This window comes from Loxodonta africana, chromosome 20, assembly GCF_030014295.1.
Source record: "Loxodonta africana isolate mLoxAfr1 chromosome 20, mLoxAfr1.hap2, whole genome shotgun sequence".
Taxonomy (NCBI): domain Eukaryota; kingdom Metazoa; phylum Chordata; class Mammalia; order Proboscidea; family Elephantidae; genus Loxodonta; species Loxodonta africana.
The window spans coordinates 38,584,627-38,602,091 of record NC_087361.1 but is presented as its reverse complement, the minus strand read 5'-3'; the positions used below and the strand labels follow the sequence as shown (position 1 = coordinate 38,602,091).

The 17,465-nt window shown below is 33.4% G+C and overlaps 1 protein-coding gene across 10 annotated transcripts in view; it reads right to left on the bottom strand.

The window, feature by feature from the left end:
• Window positions 1–317: 317 nt before the first annotated feature.
• USP25 (ubiquitin specific peptidase 25) overlaps window positions 318–17,465 on the bottom strand; it is a 172,321-nt gene continuing 155,173 nt past the window's right edge. For 8 of the 10 annotated variants that reach the window (XM_064273110.1, XM_064273112.1, XM_064273111.1 and 5 more), the window contains 5 exons: window positions 17,021–17,099; window positions 14,595–14,674; window positions 10,715–10,838; window positions 5,670–5,865; window positions 318–5,361 (listed from right to left, as the gene is read on the bottom strand). In XM_064273110.1, the coding sequence (XP_064129180.1) occupies window positions 5,189–5,361; window positions 5,670–5,865; window positions 10,715–10,838; window positions 14,595–14,674; window positions 17,021–17,099 (652 nt within the window). In that variant the 3' untranslated portion in view covers window positions 318–5,188. The remainder of the gene's footprint in view (window positions 5,362–5,669; window positions 5,866–10,714; window positions 10,839–14,594; window positions 14,675–17,020; window positions 17,100–17,465) is intronic. The other 2 variants (XM_064273115.1, XM_064273119.1) reach the window with 1 other exon arrangement.

The window sequence follows — 17,465 nt, the reverse complement described above, 5'->3', positions numbered from 1 at the left end:
TGGAAACATGGATATGTGAATCATTAGCATGTAGGTAGCACAGGAAGACAAACTAGTAGACAGGATCATCCAGGGAAGGTGAAGACAGGGAGAAGAGGGCCAATCACAGTGCGTTCAGCAATACGATTATCTCAGGAATAGACACAGAAGGAAGCAACAAGGAATGCAAGTAGGAATGAGAGTAGCCCAAAGAAGGCTGTCTTATCAAGCCAAAGATCTTGAACATCAGGAGCAAAAATAAGCAATAGTATCATACTGCAAAAAAAAAAAAAAAAAAAAGCTGACAATTACTGAATAGTCAGAATCAACTTGACGGCAATGGTTTAGTTTTTCTGGTTTTTATGTGGCAAGCATTTTCTAAGTGTTTTGTATGTAGAAACACGTTTAACCCTTAAAATAACTCTGTAAGGAAGGTTGTGATTCTCATTTTATAAATGAGAAAACTGAGGCACAAAAACATTAAATAGCTCACTCAAGGTCAACTCACAGCTCGTAAGTGGCAGAGCCAGGATCTGAACTTAACAGTCTGGTTCTACTCAGCATAGGAAAGAGAAAAGTCTAAAGTTAAGCACTGAAGAACATCTGAGTGTATCTTTGGTTAGAGACGTGGGTGTGCCCTGTTCCTTGGAAACCCTATGCGGCACTTCTACGCTGTCCTACAGGGTCACTATGAGTTGGAAGCAACTCAACGGCAACAGGTTATTCTTTAAGGTAGACAGGTAAATTTAAGCCCTCCACCATTTCGTGTGCATACAGTAATGAAAAAAAAAAAATTCCTCTACCTTACTCTAGGCATACTCAGTCTTTCAGAAAGGACCAGAGATGATTCTCAGATAAATTAATGTTGGAGAAACACTCATCTAGAGCAAGAATTCTGAAACCAGTTTTCAACTTAAAAGACTTTTAGGAATACACATGATAGTGTCCACACACCTATTTTAAAAAGCTTTTTTTGAGAATATACACAGCAAAAGATACACAAATTCAACTGTTTCTACATGTACAATTCTGTGACATTGATTACATTGTTCGAGTTGTACAACCATTCTCATTCTCCTTTTCTGAGTTGTTCTTCCCTCATTAACATAAAACTCATTGCCCTCTAAGGTTCCTATGTCATCTTTTGAGTTGCTGTTGTCACTTTGATCCCATATAGTTCTGAGAAGAGCATAATGCTCAAGGCAGACCTTTTTTATTAGTTAAGCTAAACTATTGTTCAGTTTTAAGAAGACTTCAGGGAATATTCTTAAGGGTAAAGACTATGTCTGGGCGATAGTTTCAGGGGTTCATCCAGCCTCCATGGCTCCAGAAAGTATGAAGTCCATGAGAATTTGAAATTCTGCTCTCCATTTCCCCCTTATGATCAGGATTCTTCTATAGAATCTTCGATCAAAATGCTCAGTAATGGTAGCTGGGCACCATCCAGTTCTGGTCTCACAGCAAAGAAGGCAGTTGTTCATGGAGACAATCCTCATACGCTTTTGATGCACAACCAGGGTTGAGAACTACTGATCTAGCCCTAGGCTATATATAGATATATATACAGATATCAATCAATCAACCAATCATCTATGTATCTATTTATGTATCTACCTACCTACCTATCTATCTTACACACATATGGATGATCTGCTGAAGACAAACTATGTACAGGCTTCAGCCTAGTACTAGAGGGACAAAAGGAAGACTATGGAAAACTTTTGTAAAAGTTAATGGATGGATGTTAACTAACGGAAGTTGAACAATGGATGTCTGTTTATAATGGATGTTTTTTACTAAAAACTCCCTTGAGTTGTGCAAGTGGTTTGTGGTTGGCTGCTAACCTAAAAGTTGGCAGTTCAAACCCACTCTGCGGCTTCACTGGGCCTGGCAATCTGCCTCTGTAAAGATTACAGAGAAAAAACACTATGCAGCGGTTCCAGTCTGTAACATACGGGGTTGTCATGACTCAAAATTGGCTTAATAGCAGTGTTTCTTTTTTTTTTTAACTAAATTTCTAAGTCTACTTCATAATAAATTTTGACTTGATTTATACTTTCCTCATAATTTTGGGTTACTGATGTTGAGCATCCTGTTGTTATACCCTGGTTAAGTAATAATTCACTATAAATTTATAGGTAGGAGGCACAAAGTTGAAAGGCCAATTATACCCAATATACCCAATTTTCTCAATGAAGGAGAGGAAAAGCTATCTGTTGAGCAGGAGGTTGTGTATAGCAGTGAAAGTTTCCAATAGCCGTTGAGAAGAGCTGTACATTTAATGATTAAAGATATTTGAAATTTTAGTTTTATGTGTATAAATGTGTATTCATTTTTTAATATAGTTCCCTCAATCATGACTAATTATTATTATTCTTATGCAATTCTAAGTTACTCCTAAAAAAGCCAATTAGAAAAAGAAGGAATTGGGTCTAGAAAATAAATGTGTTAAACAGATGGTTACTTCATTTCTGTAAAAAACAATGACCCCCCCAAACAAACAAAAACCCCACTACTGCTTATGTGCACCTCATAATATTCTCTGAACATGGAACAAGGTGTGGCCACAGTAGTTGGTAGGTATCTCCAGGTTAGGGGTGAAGAGAGAGATGGAAAAAGGGAAGTCAAAGGAGTAAGAATAAAAACACTGTAGCAAAACAGAAACATATTCATGGTACAATGAAAATCCACCTTATTATCAATTAAATCTCAAATCAAGCAAAACGATTTCTAATCACTTCCTTGAAGTTGCTCAAGGTGAGAGAAATACAGAGACGTTTCCAACAAACAAGGGCTAATGAGTCCACTGAAATTATATGGCATCAGTTGAAGATGCGCAGAATGCTGACAGTCTCATGTAGCACAGTAGTTCTCCAACCTCAGCAAACATCCAAATTATCTGGAGAAGATCAGATAGCTCTAGAGTTTCCAAATCAATAGTTGTGGGAGGGGCTCAGGAACTGCACTTCTAACATGTTCCCGGGTGAAGCTGAAACTGGTCTGGGGACCACACTTTACGTATACTGATTTAGTGTATGGTCACCATCTATTTTAGTGAATGTGAAAAGCGCTAAGAGGGCCTGTCCTCATCAGCTCACTCATGACTGCAGTCTTCCTAAAACCTGTACTTACCAGAAGTTCCTATAAAGTCTTAAGTTCTTCCACCACGAACTCTACCCTGAATTACTTCAAAACCTAATTATGGGGAGAAACAAGGGACTACCACAGTAACCAAAGGAGAGTCATTTAAATTACAATGAAACCTGCAGCAAACGATAGTATTATGGGATTCCAATTTTTAAATTACTAACTATAAATTATATGTAACCCAGAAAATAATGTAAGAGAATTTCACTGACCAAAGACCAGATAAACAGCTGATATAAAAACAAGCTGTTTTGCCAGGTCTTAGAAAAAAGTCTTTTCTTTAAAGTAAGTATTTCAGATTCATTATCAGGAATAATCGGGTTTTTAAGTACAAAGTAAACAGCTATCTGACTTACCTTCAACACAAGAGCCACATGACTCCCCGGATGTGTCACTTGAAAGAAGTAATTTCCATTTTGTGTTTGAGCATTTTATGTCTCAGTGGTCAATTATACACGTGCACACAAACAACTTTACTGCTGAATATCATAAAAAACTGGAGAGTTTACAAAAGCTTTGATGATACATATGAAGTGTCTGAATTTTTCATAGGCTTTGAAACCCAATACAGAATACTAATTCTGCTCAGTAGAGAATTTAAAACCGAAACCAAAACACACTGCAATAGTTAAAACCTGCAAGATCTAACTTTTATAACAGACACAGTATCCATTTCTTGTCATTAATATCTTAACAGTACATAGATACCTCTATAAAGAGTATCACATAATCGTTTAATATTTTCTTTTTCCTGCTCCTTCCAGTATTTCCTGAGGCACTTACAAAGAGTATTGGTTTTGGCGTCGCTATAACAAACAAACACGTGGTATAATGAATATTTTACTATGCTAACAAAATATTGTTTATAAAGAATTTTTTATAAATTCAAAAATGTTGTTGATAACATGATTACCTTTAAAGCATTGATTGGCATTCACAATATGACTACATCAAACTTAAACAGCAGTTCCATCTACAAAAGGTTCTACAGATATTTCCTTTTTGGAAAGGAGGTAAATAAAAGCAGGAAAGATGCTCACAACTTCTAGTTTAACAATATCAACTTCATTCACAGCACTGATTAGTAGAGAACATTTTCAATTAAAGTGGTATACAATTTACAAAAATAGAATGATTATATAATGTAAAACATTGTTCTCCATTATGAAGAATACGTGTGTGTGTATGTGTGTGTATGTATATATACACATATAAGTTTCACAAGTAAGTAGCCCTTATTCAAGTACTTTTTCCAGGTTTCTCTTGAAATCATCACCTTGCTGCACTGGTTATAAATACATAAAAAAATAAAAGGTTAATTTAAGAAAAGGTTAAAAGTTTCAGTGTGGTTTGACTTAAAAATCAGCCGTTCATTTCAGTGAAAACAGTATTTGAATTCTAAATAGGTTTAGGTGCCATACTAAGTTCAAAAACTTAGTAAAAAATATAAATATATTTAAATGTCAAATATTTAGTAAATGTCCAATGTGCTGACATTAGAGCAAAATTAAAAGACTGTATCAATCTGTTTATCACCCAATCTTAATCCCAAGACAAAATTCATTTATATATTATTACTAAAATAATACACTAATATACAATATACCTGCTTACAAACACATAGGTAGCCATAAATAAAACTTTATTCTTTAATTTCATTTACAAGCTACCAAATATTATGTATTGTACATAATGCAGAACACTTAAATGGCTACAGTCATGGAAGAATCCAGACTGAATGCAAAGCTGTTGATAAAGAAAAGGTAAAAGCAAAGTAATACTGTAACAGAGGGGTGGCAAAAGCATGGTTTGCCATAATAAAATCAATCAGGTTTGTAATTATACATCAGTTCTGGTTAAAACAAAATCTGAGTGCCATGCGATTCTCAGCTTTATTGTTTGCAGTCTGGCTAAAGTATTATAGTCAATTTGTCTTTTGCAGTTATTAAAATTAAAAAAAAGTTAAAAACTATAGCAGCAACAAGCACACCCTGTGACAGGAAGGCAAGGGTTAAGAACTAAAAATTGTTTATACAGTGTGTTTAGGGAACATGTGCGCAGTTTATCTTCCATCAGCAGGAGTTCGACTGAGGGACAACATGATTCGGGCAAATCGCTCACAGAGTTCATGTGTGGAATACGAAGGTAACTTCGGTGGCTCGTGGAAACCTTTAATCTCCGTAGAGCAATCGAGCAGTTTAGGCAGAAAATCTGTCAACTTTTCTTGGAGGTTTGCTGCAAATACAAACAATTAGATGTAACTAAAGATAGAGAGAGAGGGAGAGGAATGTTGTCCTCACATTATTTAATAACTTGGAGTGGTCAGTGGATGTTTCATTTCAAAATATGTAAAACGCTAGGAAGGAGTAAAATATAAAACGTAAAATTGTGGTGTGCATGGCTTAGTTTGTAAATAAGAAAAAAAGCAGTGATATACATGTAAAAATATTACAGAATATTAAAAGCAGTAAGAATGAATAGTATCTAATACTATCCGCTTTTAATCACAACTCAGGTGCCCAGTAGGCATTACTTAAACTTACATTCCATTTCTTGTCCAAGGTAGGAACACCATCGATTTCTCATCTCTTCCACGGCAAGTATATCTTTTTCTTCCATCTCATCCACCAGTAACAAGGGTAAAAATGGGACAATAAACTCATTCATGATAATCAGACCATTGTTTACTTCTCGATCCTCTCCAGACTCAAACAGTTCTGCAGCTTGCTCGTTTAATTTCTTAATGCAATGAGAAAAAGAACAACAGATTTTGTTTCTTTTTTTAATTAAATAAAAAGACCTTCATTTAAGTGTTAATACTGAAGACACCATAGTAAGTATGTTCACAAATGGTATTAGAGCAAATGGTAGTCAGGAAAAACAATCTCAACCTGTCTGAACACTGAAAATCTCTTAGAAAAAGCTGCCATAAAACAATGGCACCAGCAACACAACCAGAAAGCAGCCGGGAAAATACTGTCACATGTTTTTAAAGTTCATGTTCAGATTCTATTACTTCAGTCTTCACTATTGGTGGTGGTGTTATTAGATGCCATTGAGTCGGCTCTGACTCATAGCAACCTTGTATGTAACAGAAGGAAATGCTGCCTGGTCCATCGTCATCTTCGCGGTATGTTTGAACCCACTGATGCAGCAACTGTGTCAATCCATCTCTACGAGGGCTTCCCTCATTTTTGCTGACCCTCTACTTTACCAAACATGATGTCCTTTTCTAGCAATTGGTTTTTCCTGATGACATGTCCAAGTAAGCAAGGCAACGTCTTGCCATCCTCACAGCTAAGGAACATTCCAGTTGTATTTCTCCTAAGACTGATTTGTTCGTCCTTCTGGCAGTCCATGGTATATTCGGTATTCTTTGCCAACACTACAGTCTGAACGCATCAATTCTTTTTCTGTCTTCCTTTTTTCATCACTGTAGAGGCCGTTTTTTATTTATTCTCCAAAGAAAATGATTTATCCATAGGTCCCAACTACTGAAACCACTGAACTTTCCCCAATCTAAAATCTGACCAGCACTCGAAAGTAATTTAAAAAAATAAAGAAATTCAGACTCCATATTAATTTTGAAAAGCTCTTCATCACTTTCTCCATAAATGTCAAATGAATAAGCACTGTTATATCCCTTGCTACAAAAACCTAAAGTAATCCATTCATTTATTCCTTTCGTAAATTCTTACTGAGTACATGCTATGTGTCAGAAACTTTCTAGATATGGGGATACCAAGGGAGTAATACAGACAAACTCACACAGAGTTTACAGTCTAGTACAAGGATGGCAAACTCTTCTGTAAAATGCCAGATAGGACACATTTCAGGTTTTGTGAGTCAAACAGTCTCTGTTCCAACTATTCAACTGTGCCATGACAGCACGAAGTAGCCATATACAATATGTAAATAAATGGGCATGCCTGTGTTCCATTATAACCTTATTTACAAAAACTGGCAGCAAACCGCAGCAGAGACCATACATACACCTTCTGAGCCAGTAGAAGAAATCCATGAGATAAGAAACACAGATTTAAGATATAGATAAGGAATATAGATACAATAAGAGCTATATATTTGAGGATTTGTGTCTGAAATCTTATGCTATTATAGCGTGGTAAATATTATTTTTAAATAATCAGTTTTAAACTGAATTTTTTTTAAATCAGTTTTAAACTGAATTATATTACTCATGTTTATATTACATCATTCTTGTACAATTATTCTTGACTTTGGTGACTGGATTGTGCTAAAGCCCTACTCAGACACTAATTAACTAATTTGAGAAAATTATTTAAATCTCATCTTCAATATCTTTATATGAAAAATGGAATGTTTATCTTCCTTCAACAGTGGTTAAGAGGATTAAGTGTGATAAAGCCTGGAAAGTATGTACTATACAGATAGTCCCCGACTTACGGCAGGGCTCCATTCTGACGACTGTCATAAATCATTTTTTTTGTTTTATATAATTTTCATTATTATTGTATTTTATTATCAGTATCTTTATAAATCTGATCTTTATTTGTCTTTGGAGGTTAGAAACATTACACATAAACTTACAGATATATTTAATACACACATACATACATAAAAAAATTACACAAATCATAAAAATCTACTCTAAAGATGAAGAGTTGGACAACAGCATTTTGTCAGTTACAGTAATAACTCCACTTGTGGAAGGTTCTGGATCACCTGGATTATCCCTGGGAATGGACATGGCGTCTCTAGGCAGAAAATTAGTGATAGTTGTCTGATGGTCCCTTTCTTTTTTTCTTCATATATTTCATGGTTATATCTCACTGCTTCCCAAATCTGTCTCTCAACCAACATTAGCAAAGCAATCAGTATTTGGGTCCATGTTTTCAAGAAACTGAAGCTCCTGATAGAGTTTAGAAAAAATTCTAGCTAATCCTTTCACTATAAATTTTTTTTGACAACTTCTGTATTTCCTCTTCATTATTTCTTTCTTCAGCATTTCTTTCCTTTTCAAAATCCATTAAGTCGTGATCTGTCAACTTCCCTTTTTTTGTGATCTATGAGCTGTTTCCCATCAGTCATACCAAGTTCTAAATCCAGCTTTCTTGCCATGTGGATGATTTTTCTACCGATCCCTTCTATCATATTATTCTGATCAGATGCTTAGAAGTGTGTTCATGTAACTCAGCAATTTTGTCCATGTGCCCTGCACGCATGTTCCTGTAACTTCCTCCCAGAAAGATGTACTAATAATAAGATCTATCAAAAACCAACAAACAAGGACGGTCCATAAGTATGGTCTGCCGTAATTCGAATATGTTGTGAGTCAGGGACCATCAGTAATTTTTGGCAACATGTATCATGTATTCAAGGAGATGTAAGTTATTATTATCCTGAAAGTTAATGTTAAGCTTTATTCTAATTTCACTGAATCAAAGAGTGTCTGGAAACACCTTAAATTTAAGATGTTCAAAACCAACCTTGGTCATCCTTTTTAAATAAAAATAAAAAATTATTTTTTCATCCTTTTTAGATCCCCCCAATTGTCAAACACAGAGCTAGAAAGTCAGGCAGTTTGGACTCCTCTCTCTTTTCACTCATCCAGTGGTTACCAAGTTCTTGATTTTATTTCTTTCACCATCTTCTATACACTCTTCCGTCATATCTGATGCACTTCTACCTTAGTTCAAACTCTCATCCTCCTTTCCCTGTCTATTCCCTCTAGGCTTCCTGACTTCAATCTCCTCTCCTTTCTAGCCATCCTCTAGTACAATATGGTCAGAATTATCTTCTGAAAATCAAGCCTGGCCATGTCAAACCTAATCAAATTGACAAATGCTCTTGACTATGTATAAAATAAAATGCAATCTTATTAGAATGGCATGTAAGCTTCTTCGTAGTTCGACCTCAGTAAGTACTGTCAACTTCATTACTTCCACCTAATCCTGTTTCTCATAACCTAACCACAATGAGTTTATCTTCATTTTCTGTCATATATTTTCCATGTCTTTTCATATAGTGTCTCTTTTCATTTTATCTTTCAAAGTTCTCCCCAAGAATTCCAGGCATATTATTTCTCACATTTCTTATAATGGCACTTATCCCAGAACATAAAAATTAGTGTCTATGCCTCTCACCAAATGGAGTTCTCTGAGAATAGGGAACGTGTCTTACTCATTTTTGTATCTCTCAAAACCTGACACTCAGTAAATACCCAATATGAAAACACCTGAAAAAAATACTAAAATGATCATCGTGAAGTTTCACTTATGTTCCTACGTAAAACAAACTGAGTGCGGCTGGTTCACTGTAATCAAATGGAAACAGAAAGTCTACCATTTTTTGAATGTTTTTTAAAGCAACCATTAAGTATTGGTTGCATTTATGTATAAAATTACCTTTACCAAAATATTTCCATATCCCAATGTTTTAAGTTAAATAAAAGTTGCTCTAATACATTCAACGTATATTTTTATATATTTATATAAATCTTCATGTGTGTTTGTGTTTTAAAAGTTGAAAATATTTATAATTCAGTTCCTCCTTCTCAGGGGATAGATTCAAAAACCTTTTGAAACTGGCCAAATTAAGAATATTGTCATCAATGAATACAAACCATCACATAACTCAAGTTTAAAAATACACCCAAACGAGTAAAATCAGCTAAAAGGAAAAATAGTAAGATCACAGTCTTATATTGCCATTCAAAAATTATAAAGACTTATTGCAGACTAAAATTAATGCACATTGTACATTTCTACTGAAAGAAAATGTTGCACAGGCACACCTCCTTCAAGTTTTTAAAGTACACATAAACCAAGTAACGAACTTACGGAGGCTCAAAAACCAATCACTCCTGAATACCTTTTTCTATATACATATGTATTTTTGTAAAGAAAAAAAGATCAGAACTTAGGAGTTCACAATGTAGAGCGAAGTAATATTTAACATAGTGAAATCTAATCAGAAAAACATAAAAGATGAAATTTGTGGTTTGATATATAGGTTAGCTGATTTAGGGAACATGTATAAAGTCTTTAGACACTCTGAGTAAACTGGTGCAAACAGTTAAAATGTAAAAAAGATTTATAAAACACTAATACTTCAGCACATACTGAAAATATCTGAGGAAAAAAACTACCAACCACCGGCTACAAAAAAGGATACTATTACACAATGAATTCTTTAGCATTATTTACACTAAACATATTATCATTTATAAAATCTTTGAAAAATTCATTATAAGTTTTCTGGAAAATAAAAATGATACTTCTTCATGCTCTATGCAGTCCCTTCTCCCTTACCAAAAAAGGAGTGACAGCAGTGATGAAGAAATCCAAACAGAGGAACTTAAACATTCTGATCCCATTTTAAGAACACTTCTGGTTTATCATCTGTAACACTTAGAAGCCATAAAGAAGGAAAAATAAAGAATTAAGGGCATTCCCTCATCTTGTGTTAAAGACTCCATGGTATAGATATCACCATGGCTTTTGACATCATAGGTTATAGAGTCAATCACTGGTAAAACACGAGCCTGGAAATTTGCCCAAAGTAATACAAAATGGCCAAGTAAACACATGATATACATTCAACTTACTAGTAAGCACTCTCTTCTATAATGTGATATCAACTCTTCATCATGTCCTCTGTACAGGCCCTTGGACAAGAGTTCTTTGTTATTCTGATAAGCACAGATAAGAAACAGCAAGGAATCTATGTAACTTAAAAATTAAAAAGAAACATCACATTAGTATTTCGCCTTTATTAAAAAAAAAACTAAATTATAAAACGTTCAAATTTTGATTATTCAGAACATTACAGCAAAAAATACCACTGGACAGACTGTATGGCTGAGAGCATATTCTTAACAATAACAACATCTGAAAAAAGGAGAGAGTTAAGTCTTAAGACTTAAAAAATTAGGAACTAGAAATTTACTTAAGAAGGCTAAAAATTGATGAATTCAGGTAATTCCTTTCGTCTTCTTAGGTATTTATTTTTCCAATGTCTGCTTTTTGGACTAAAAATTAAGACTGATATGAAAGCCAACAATTTTCTTGTTTAGAAACATAAAGTCACTTTTAAATGAAGAAAAGGGTCAGGTTACTTGTTTTTTTGATCACAAACATCAATTGTTCATTCACTCAGTGACTATTTACTCAGTTCTTTTTCCCTTTGTATAAGCACTGCTCCAGGCATTCAGAAAAATGTAGAGGATGGGGGAAGAATTTTCCAAAGGAAATCGGAGAAAGTGGAAAAGGAAAAGAATGCTTTTAAAGCTGGTCAGTCTGGTGAGATTAAAAAGTAACAACAACAACAAAAAAAAACCTGATAGAAAAGGCTGACAGGGTTGGGCCTACGTGTTATAGTTAATATAATTAATACAAGACTTTAACGAATTTCAAACTAGGTTTATAAATGGGAGCAGAAGAAAAATGTTTAATAGAATATATTTGTCTCTAAAATAACTTTCTGTTAGCATGCTATAGGAAAAAACCTATACATCCATTTATGTGTATAACTGAGATACAAAAGATACTTTAAGATATCTGTTTCATGTCAGTATTTCCAATCTAAACTATCTTATCATAGATTAATAAAGAAAAATGCAACAGTCTAGAGTGAAATATTTTAAAGAAAATTTTAAAACTCTATACTGCCAACTGCTGTTACTGTTTGTTCAATTAATGTGCTCAGATATAAAATCATTTCTATATCTCAACTGTTAAATACAAAATTATTTGGAAATTAATACACACGTGTGACAATCAAACTACGTACCTAAAACTGTCACGAAAAATAAGTTTTAAAACAAGCATTTTTTGAAAATGACTTCTTAGAAGTTTGTTTTTGAGAAAACTTAAGAGTGCAAAATTTATTTTGAAATATGGATATTATCTCAGCTGAAGATTTTCTGTTTTATGAAAAAGAAGGAAGCAACCATAATATTAAACGCCATTTTATGCCACTATTTTGAGGTAGTTGTTATTTAATAGGTAGTCGGAACAAATTTCTTTTCGTTTATAGCTATCAGGTTTCCTGTTAAAAAGGTCTCCCTTGAGTGACATTCATATCTGGCTTTCCCCTCTGAGAATAGCTTGGCAACAATGATCTTGTTCCAATTTTCTACTGAGGTATACAAATGTTCTACATTTTACCAACCTTTAAAATGCTTAAGCTTTTATTTGCAAAATAATCCAGAATAAGACTCAGCATTCCAGTTACCACTGCTTTCTTATTTAAGATACATTAAGACTATGTACCCTGCTAAAACCTCTTATCCTGCACTTTACTCATTTGAAATTATGGTTCGTAAAGGCCTGGTTTCATTTCACTACTCCAAAGTGGCAATGGCCCATCAGTAAATATCTCACTCCTGGCTCTCAAGTATTACCATTTTCATTAAAAACAATTTCACAGAACCATTTGGCAATGTCTTACATGTTGCTAGTTTTAGTAACTGCTATATTTAAAGTGATAAAACTAAAAACTACCGTTTCTTTTTAAGATATTCCATATTATTTGTTACTATTACTGATTTTCTAGATAATCTTTCCAATTTAATAAACACTTACTATCCCGAAATTGTGGCTTTCCAAACAAGTATATGTTTAAGAACTGATTAGCCAATTATAAAATCTTAAAGTACTTCTGAAATCTATCTTAAAATCCTTTAACAAATGTTAACTGAGAAAAGCTAATGTAGGAGCTATGCATGTAGCTAAAAAGTGATAGTTCCATCTTTTTTAATTCTTAGTGAGAGATACATGGACAATATTTTTTGTATTTGTCTGTTTTTTTTTAAATTATACAAAAATACTTGGGTCTCTTATTTTTGTTAGCTCCCTGGTTGTGTGACTTGACAAAGTTACTTCGTCTCTGTGGAAACATGTTTCTTCATCTGCAAAACGGAAATACCTTCCTTGGTCTTAGACATTCTATTCAAGTGCAATATCCTATTAATACTTTTGTCACATCAGCACAAATCTCAGAAAACCTAAAAGTGAGTTTGAATATTCCTATTAATGAAATAAAACCCTGACTAAAATATAAACTCATAAAATGGAGCTAACAATCAAAACAATTTTCCACCTCAATAACCAAAGGGAATTCTTTCGAACTACACAGTGACAAGGACTTTAATAATCTGTATGTAAATATTCATGTTACTTTGTACACCATAATCTTCTCATTTGATAACTGTAAACAGACAGCATTGTGTCTAGAGCAGCACTGTCCACAGAACTGTCTGCAGTGATGGAAATGTTCCACATCTGTGCTGGCCAATATGGTAGCCACTAGCCACTTACGGCTACTGGGGATCTGAAAAGTGTTAGTCTGACCTAAAAACTGAAATTCTAGTTCTAATAATTTTAATTAATTTCATTTTAAACTGTCATGCATGGCTGATGAACATCACCTTGAAGAGCACAGCTCTAGTAGAAACAGTCCATCTTGCCATAAAAAAAATAGCATTGTACCTCAGTGGAAGGTTCTTACACTTTATACAAAAAAACTAAGACAGAAAGTTTGAAAAAAAATTCAATACACCTTTCTTTTTGCTGCAATGTGACATTGTTTTTTAAAATATAGTATTTTGTCCAAAAAAAAAAAAAAAAAAAACCCTAGTCAAGTAAGTTATTGTAAAAACAAACACTTTGCCCATCGAGTCAATTCCAACCCATGGCGACCCCACAGGACAGAGCTGAACTGCTCCCTAGGGTTTCCAAGGAGTGGATGGTGGATTTGAATTACCAACCTTCTGGTTAGCAGATGAGCTCTCAACCACTATGCCACCAGGGTTAAATTAAAAATTAATAAAGAATATGAATTAAGAAATATGTGAGAAATAAGTAAAAACAAAAGAGTGAACAATCTGAAATATTTATGATTCATTTATGAATCAAGATCTATCCTTTCTTCCTAATAATAAAAAAATACGTAACAATATTATAATTTAGTAAGTAGAAATTTAAACTTACATTTAAAACCATGTATAATTCAAATGAAAAACAATCTAAGCTACATTTGGAGTCACATTACTTAGCAGCAATCAGATTTCCACAGTTATATTTTTTATAATACCTGAAAATTCAGACAAAGAGACAGACTGGAAACATTATCTCTTTTTTGAAGTCTAGATTAGACTAATATTCTGTTCTATGTTTCACCTGGAGTGTTTGGGAACTGACAAAAACAAAGACACTAATAGTAATCTTACAGACTTAGTTTGAAAAAATATTTTCAAAAAATGTATTGTGTGGAAGGTACATGGGAACTCTCTATACTATCGTTGTGATTTTTTTTTGTAAATCTAAAACTGTCATTTAAAAGTTTATTAAAAAATATATATAGTGACTAAAACTTTTTCTTTAAATAAGGTAACACTGACCAAAATTAAGTACAAAAATTAAGCTTTTTAATTATTAAATTAAATTTTTAAAAAATTAAGCTTAAAATTTTTCACTTTGCCTTACCTTTCTCTTTGAAAATGTTCTAGCCCAATTATCAGATACATGGTTGTTTCCCTGAATTTTCTATAATCCTGATGCCACTCCTGTAGGTAAACGAAAATATTAAAAATACATAGAGTAACACAATAAAATTGGAAATGAAGACTGTTCATAAAGTAACAAAACTACCAAATAGTTTTCTGATAACTATTTGAATTAAACGGAAGCAAAGCGTTCAAATTTAAGATAAATTAGACCAAACTCAAGACTTTTTTAACTTTTAACAAAACCACTTACTAATATAATAATGAAAATAAAAGTTACTAAGTATTGATGAGGAATTAGCAAAGATCTCACTAGGACATAAAAAAATATAAAAACAGGATAATCAATCAGGTTATCTTTCTTGTTCTCAAAATTCTTCATCATAAAAGCGTATTATTAAAGTACCTACAACACACTGAATGTCTGCTAAATTTCTATGGAGATAAAAATGAAGTTATTACTTTGAAATGAATCAAAGCTTGAACACTGTAACCTGATACAGAATTTTAAAGAATAGAAAAAATGCTAATTATAAATTTATTTAACCTTTTAATTTTTCCAAATTTGTGGTAAATTTCATTTTAAATATGTTACCTGAATAGTCTATTTACCAGAGGAATGGTAAAGTGGATTAAAAAAACCAAAACCCAAACCCATTGCCATTGAGTCGATTCCGACTCACAGGATAGTTGCAAAGAAAGCACATTTCACATATCCTAAACCAAAAAAAAAACCCAACCCACTGCTGTTGAGTAGATTCCAACTCACAGCGACCATACAGGACAGAGTGGAACTGCCCTATAGGGTTTTCAAGGAGCAGCTGGTGGATTCGAACTGCCGACCTTTTGGTTAGCAGCCAAACTCTTAACCACTGTGCCACCAGGGCTCCCCACACACCCCAGCCTCTGCAAAAAAAAAAAAAAAAAAACTCAAAAAACAATTACAGGGCATGTAAAACTAGATGACTCAGAGCTGACATACTATAACTCAAGAAGACAATAAAATCATGATTTTCTTAATTTATTTAATAAAAATAGATTCAAGAAAAACTTGAGTAAAACTCAATATAAAAGAGATACTAATAATAAAAATGTTAAAGCTTTTATATACAAATCTTTAAAAGCAAATGAAAGAAAGAAACACACAGGCAAGTTATTGGCCCATAATATTCTCCCTGAATATAAACAATTTTAATTATTCAAGGTACAATTTTCATAATATTAGTAGACCTTCAAAACAAATAAAGGTAAAAGCTGTTGTGCAAGTATTAAATTAGATTTTCTGGGGAAGGTATTCAAATTGCTATTCCATGCTGTCATTAGAATAGGCTTAGAAGTTGTGACTGAGGAAGAATAGGAAGGCTTTTTCTGTGAACGGCCAGATAATAAATGTTTTTAGGCTTTGCAGGCCTTGCAGTCTCTATTGCAACTAGTTACCTTGGCCACTGTAATGCAAAAGCAGCCACAACCACAAATACATAAAACAAATGGTTGCGTTTCAATAAAACTTTATTTATAAAAACAGGTGGTGAGCGAGATTTGGTCTTCAGGTCAAAGTTTATGACCCATGACTTTGAGAAAGGCAAAGATATGGGGGATATACAGAATCCAAGAACATGCTATTTAAAGATTTAATTGCTCTGAAGTTAGAAAATGAGAAGGTTTCAGAATAAAAACTGTTGAATCCAATCTGATGAAGCAACCTGAGGGGTTGCAGGCTCAAATCACATTTAAAAATTAAGCACCCTGCAACCTGAATCTTGGGAACATGGCTAGAGAGCTCAGCTCATTTAAAGGATGTGAATGTGGAGTCATTATTAACTAAAACAAGACTCAATGTGCTCCTCATGGTCATGACGAAACATATTCTGGATATCTATGGTTCCAGATCATGTATCTTGGTCAAAATTCTCTGGTTAATGGTGTCCTTTATGGGTAAATGCCTTTGAGCTTCTATTTGTTGTTACTGTCTGGGTTAATTAGTTAGTACATACAAAGGGCTGAGAAGGATGCCTGGCATATAGCAGGCACTTCATAAATGTTAGTTATGATGTAATTCCAATTTCAAAAATAATATAATCTGTTGTATTGTTCTTCAGCTGGAAAAGTTCACAAAAAAGTAGCTGGAACTAATCTTGCAATATAAAAGAAGATTGTACTTAAAAACAAAATAGAAAAAATTCCTTGTTTTGGTTTCAAATCTTTTGGTTTATGTGCCATCATATCGATTAATCCTAAAATAATTTATAAAGTTATTAATAACTTGGGCATTGGCCTAGAAATTTAGTTTTTACTTACCAACCGTAACAAATTCAAACTTAGTTGTGCTTGTACTGAAATTAAAGGAATGTCAGGGAATCACTGAATCCCACAATCCATAGTTCAACCTCTAAAAAGGCACATTACCTCATATTCCTCCAGATTTACTTCTTCAGGTTTTATCATTTCAAGTTTGGCTTGAGCAACTTTCATTATATTGTGACACCTTCAAAAAAAGAAATGTATTCCCAAATCAAAAGCAAAATCCATAAACTGAAAACGTGTGTTACACAAAAACTAAACTACCAAGCACATATAAAAATGAAATAACGCTGTCTCTGGGCAATATTTTTTTGAGCAAACAACTCCCAAATAACCTTACGTGAAAAATGTGTTTTTTGGACCAACGCGTATAAAGATAGCATCAATGACTCTAATTTAAATCTACCATGTTATCATGTTATATTTATATTTGGCTGTAGTGTTTAAATTATGCTGTATCAATAAATATACAAATTTACAATAGGCCACCCAAATGGAATTAAGATAACTTGAACACATACTGAAAGATGAAATAAAAACTGCATATGGA